The sequence below is a fragment of the Tripterygium wilfordii genome, chromosome 7, assembly GCF_013401445.1.
Source record: "Tripterygium wilfordii isolate XIE 37 chromosome 7, ASM1340144v1, whole genome shotgun sequence".
In the NCBI taxonomy this organism is placed as follows: Eukaryota; Viridiplantae; Streptophyta; class Magnoliopsida; order Celastrales; family Celastraceae; genus Tripterygium; species Tripterygium wilfordii.
Genome location: NC_052238.1, coordinates 13,877,971 through 13,883,125, shown reverse-complemented (window position 1 = coordinate 13,883,125; position 5,155 = coordinate 13,877,971). Strand labels below are relative to the sequence as shown.

At 37.2% G+C, this 5,155-nt stretch overlaps 1 protein-coding gene across 1 annotated transcript; it reads right to left on the bottom strand.

The window, feature by feature from the left end:
• Positions 1 to 987: 987 nt before the first annotated feature.
• On the bottom strand, positions 988 to 4,329 carry LOC120001886 (AP2-like ethylene-responsive transcription factor AIL1). The gene is made up of 9 exons (XM_038850395.1): positions 4,005 to 4,329; positions 3,229 to 3,844; positions 3,027 to 3,109; positions 2,888 to 2,896; positions 2,661 to 2,749; positions 2,493 to 2,566; positions 2,307 to 2,357; positions 2,039 to 2,115; positions 988 to 1,727 (listed from the first exon to the last, which is right to left on the bottom strand). The coding sequence occupies exons 1-9, from the start codon at positions 4,228 to 4,230 to the stop codon at positions 1,150 to 1,152; spliced, it is 1,803 nt and encodes a 600-aa protein (XP_038706323.1). The 5' UTR covers positions 4,231 to 4,329; the 3' UTR covers positions 988 to 1,149.
• Positions 4,330 to 5,155: the final 826 nt, after the last annotated feature.

The window sequence follows — 5,155 nt, the reverse complement described above, 5'->3', positions numbered from 1 at the left end:
CTCGAGCCGCAATCATGGATATTAAAAATCCTAAACACTAATTCCTAAATTCTAACATGTCGTTTTCAAAAAACATGATTTAAAATAGTTTTGGGAATTAGAGAATCGTAACTAAAATTGCGGATGTGTTCGAGGAACACTTAGATCGACCCAAGATGAAGAAAAGTGGTGATCAATAATGTTTTTTGTTAAGTAGGGTCTCAGAAGTATTTTTATATTTTCTGTTAGAAATTCTAGTTTCCTCGAGTAAACTCTTCTAGCTTCCTAGAGTAAACTTCATCTACTTTCCTAAAGTAAGCTCTCTAGCTTCTTGGAATAAACTCTAGTTTCTACTTTTCCTGGAGTAAACTCTTTAACTTTCTGGAATAAATTCTAGCTTCCTAGAGTCCGAGACGTTTAATAAGTCTCATCATCCTTGAGCCTTTTCAGTTTTTAACAATTCATTCAATCAACTATTAAGAGTTCTCATATTTCTCTAAGCCTTTTCAGATTTTTTTTAACAATTCATTCAATCAACTATTAAGAGTTCTCATATTTCTCTAAGCCTTTTCAGATTTTGACAATTCATTCAATCAAATATTAAGAGTTCTCATATTTCTCTAATGAATTCCAGATCTTATTATTTCAAGGTTTATGGCATTATGCATATAAATCATCCATACTTTCGTTGCGTCATATCAATTTAGTCCAGATTAACTGACGGGGTTAAAATACATATATATGTGTGAGAGATCCAATTTAAAGAGGTACTTTGGAGACCACTATGGATACCCTTAAAAGTCATGGGTAAAGCTTAACGTCGATCCAATGTCACAATAGCATTATCAAAACATATATGGACCATCGAAAACAAGCAAAAGAAGTATAGTCAATGCAATTAAGATGTTGCTAATGGAATTGCGATCAGATGCCCCTAACATCCCAACCTAAACGACTACATTGAAATACTGACGAAAATTTGGCTTGCAACTAGTTTGGTCACCGTCATCAACGAAACCAAAGTGGCATACTATACTCCAGAATATCCCTAGTCACTACATTTTCTATCATCTAGAATTCCACAAGTGCAGCTAGCTAGCTTTTGACTGCAATCACCTTACATATCTTGTTACAATCGTATCTTGTTACAATCGAATCGGAACGCAATTACTACTGATTCCACAATGCAAAGATTGGGGAATGATGTTCTAAACTCAAATTTTCCGCTTGATTAATACTTCCATGATCGCTCCCACCATTAGTATCTTCATATTTTGGTCCGTGCAACGAGAAAAACGCTTGAGAATAGTCTCCGGTACCAGTTACCAACTCATTAGCTAATCCAATAGGACATTTTGGGCTTTGCGGGTTCGTGTTATTCTTGGTACACCAAGCAGCTAGCAATAATGCCTCGTTGCTGGTGGTAGCATTTTTGTGCTGCTGGTTCTGTTCATCTGTACTTGCACTCCAACCCGTATGATCAGTCACTACTCCGTCAGAGGCTTCACTGCCGGTTATTGCAAGGAGCGGTTGAGAGGATGCTGATGAGGCACAGGAATTATAGTCCTCCATGGCAACCGGAGCAGATTCTTGTGGAGAACGTTTGGAGAGATCACCAGCAATGAGAGTTGAGCTCGAGCAAATTCTCTTAACATCATAACGGCCAATATTGAAATTGGTGACAGCACCTGTTCCCCTGAACTTAATCGCTGCAATGTCATACGCTTCTGCAGCTTCTTCTTGTGTACCTATGATACAAGTAAACCAACCAACTTTTGTTCGAACATAAAAGAAATCTAAAAACCAAAATGTGAACCAAAAAGTGTTTGTGTCAAACAACTAATCAATTGGAGGATTATTCAAATCTAGTCCTTAAAACAATCAGCAGATTTCTTTCCTGCATTCTTAGTCATGCCATTCAATTGACTGTATTCGACTGGGGAAATCATGCTCGAGTCGGGAAAATCGTGGATCAAAAATACCTAATGAACCTTGAAACCTAATGCATCAATAATTATAACGACTAATTACTGTTAAAGGAAAATGAGGTAACACATACTAAAAGTGCCAAGGTAGAGGTCCTTGTTCCCTGCAACCCTTCCAATTCTAGCTTGCCATCTCCCGTGCTGATGGTGCCTGCCAATAATGTGAAAATACGATAGGCATTGATGAATAGGTGTGTGTGTATATATATATATAGATAGATGTAGCTATACACACTCAAAATGATAATGTTCGCCTTGTATACCCATGATGTATTAGAAAAGGCTGCAAATGCAATAAATTACTGTAAGAGCTTTATTATGAATGTCTCTTTCTGTCATTACCTTGTCACTCCTCTGTACATAGAAGCTCCTCTTGAAAACCCACTACTTTTCCTGTCAAAAAATTAATTTAATAAACTCATTAATTTACACTTCCCCTTTTTAGTCTTCGGTATTTGACTATTTAGATCAAACATTGATTGCACAACTAAGAACAGTTTCAAGAGAAATATTAGTAGTCTTTGCTACCTTCTCAAGTTGGCTACAAACTCTTGCCTGGTCATATTCTTCATTTCTTCCAGTTCTTTCTCATAAGTAGTCAGCTTTAAAAGAGACAATACACAATTATTGATTGATTTTCAAAATAAATAAATAGCTGTGTAAACTGTAGGTAGGGTTTATCAGTAAAGAACTCACAGGGAAATTTATATGAGTTGTTGGACCCCAATACTTCAAGGCAGCTAAGTCATAAGCCCTTGCTGCTTTTTCTTCCTTGTCATAACCCCCTGACACACAGTTTTGAAGAAGGAACTAAATCATGCACAATATTCAATGCCTAAATTTTTCAACATTAATGAAGATTGATTTTTTTTCTTCCGAACCCAGAAAGAACAACACAAAAAGGAAAAGAAACGTTCACTTACCAAGATAAACTGGAGAGTTGAATCCATGAAAGAAGAAAAAAGACACAAGACCTCATCAGCATATTCTTCAAAAAGAGTAAATCATATTCTTGAGAAAGTGAAAATAAAAGTAATAACTTCGAGTTTTACTGTCTCTCACCTTGCCTTCCTTTCCTTGTTTGTCCTTCTTTTCTACAACTGTTGTCCCACAAATGTGCCTCGTATCTCCCAGTCCATCTATGCCTAACCATTAATGAACCAACCAACACAAAAACAACATTTCATATTCATAGACACACAAGATTGATTAATTGACTTGGATGTATATAAAACACTTGATCATAAAAAATTGTATTTAATACCTTGTAACACCTCTATACTGAGAAGTTCTTTGCCCAAAAGTGTCGATAGATTTTCGAGGAACAGCTTCTCTAGCCGGAGACTTACCCACCTGTGATCGCTTACGATTATCGATCACTACTTGTTGCACTTGTGAAATTGCAGCCAATCCACCATTCTGTGTAGTACTAGGACTCACGGTAAGACACAGTGATTGGGAGTTGCAATTAATATTTGTTTCTTGATGATCATTCAAACATCTTTCCTGATCACTACTACAACTTGGTGGAGGTTGGGGAGGTGGTTGCCTTAGCCAAGACTTCAGCCCTGAAACCGACTCAAAAGGCAAATGGTGGTAAATCCCATTAGCGTTTGGGTTGCCATTGAAATGGTAACTATGTTGGAATAGGTGATTGAAATTCTCTCTTGATGAAGATGTTTCTACTTGATCTCCATCAGCATTAAAGCTTGGTGCTACATTAACATTGATTAATCTAGTTTCTTGGACTTGAGGATACACTTTGGTTTCATGTGTTGGAGAGTTTGAGTAACAACCACCCAAGAAATCCTCGAGCTTTGGAGCCTCCTCGCTTGCACTACTATTTGAAGTCACAATACTCATGTTCCCATACCTCCAATCTAAAAAAATAGAAAGAAAAAAAAAACAATCTTTTCACATGCAATACATAATAACATAAAAAAAAAAAAAAAAAAAAAAACCCAGAAACCCCAACAAGTTTTAAACAAAAATCAGGCATATATAGATAAGTAGAGTAGAGAGAGTGTATGAAAGAGAGACCTTGTGGAGAAGAAGTAGAGGATCTCCTGAACGGATCAACAACACAGAGAGAGCCATCAGAGCGCAAAGGCATGATAGGGATATTGTGATGAGAGAAGGCTCCTCCTCCAGGTCCTGCTGCAGCAGCCTGAGCTTGTTCATGATCTTCTACGCTACCAAACCCTTCATCAAGTCGAAGGTGCGGAGACAGAGAAAAACCCAACCAGTTGTTGCTATTGTTACTCATGATGATATCTATCTAACCTAATCTACCTTCACCTTTCTCTAGAAAGCTCAGACAAGGTAAACCCCCACCACGAATTAAAACACTGAAGAATTATTATAAATTTGTTGTATATATTTGAAGAGATTTTTTTTTCCTCTCTTTTACGGTGGACTTTGAATAGGGTTTTGGGGTCTAGAGTCTCTCTCTGTGTCTGTGGTGTGCAGGGCTAAAAAGCCTACCATGCTAAGAATGCATTGGACTCTGTGTCCCTTTCTTTCATTTCTTTCTCTGCAGAGGTTGGGCCTGCGATAAAATCTATTAAAAGTGCTGGAATTAGATTGGCTTTGGATTCGGCAATGCTTTGTCGCGATGTGGTCTTGTAATGTTGCACCTCTTGATGCCTCATACAGGCACTATTTTTGGAATCTGTAACATACTGTACAAGTAACGACAAGAGACCCCAAACCTTTATGTTGACTCTATAAATAGATTTGGCTAAATGAGTAGACCTTAATCGCAACCCAAAATTATGTTCGTAACTAGTCCCCAACCCCAAGAGGGTTGACAAAGTGGGCAAGTGGTTGGGGTTAACCCTTGTCAAAGAGAGGGATCAGTACATTTGATTTCTTTTGGACGTATTTATAGATCAAAAACTTCGTATTTGTTGTGATGAAATAGCTCAAGATGTTCACGATGAGCAAATAATTAAGGTTAACAATAGAGAAATCAAAATCAAGATCAATCGCATAGAAGAGACAATAACTTTACTTGGTTCGGCCAGTATTGTCAACATTTACAAGCAGTGATGATAAATCTTATTGATGAATCATTTGCTCAAGAACTCTCTATTAATACAAAAATTCATTCTCACATTACTAGGGTATCACAAGGAGAATATTTATAGTGGTCGACAATTGATGGAGTGCGCTATGCAAACTAAGGGAAA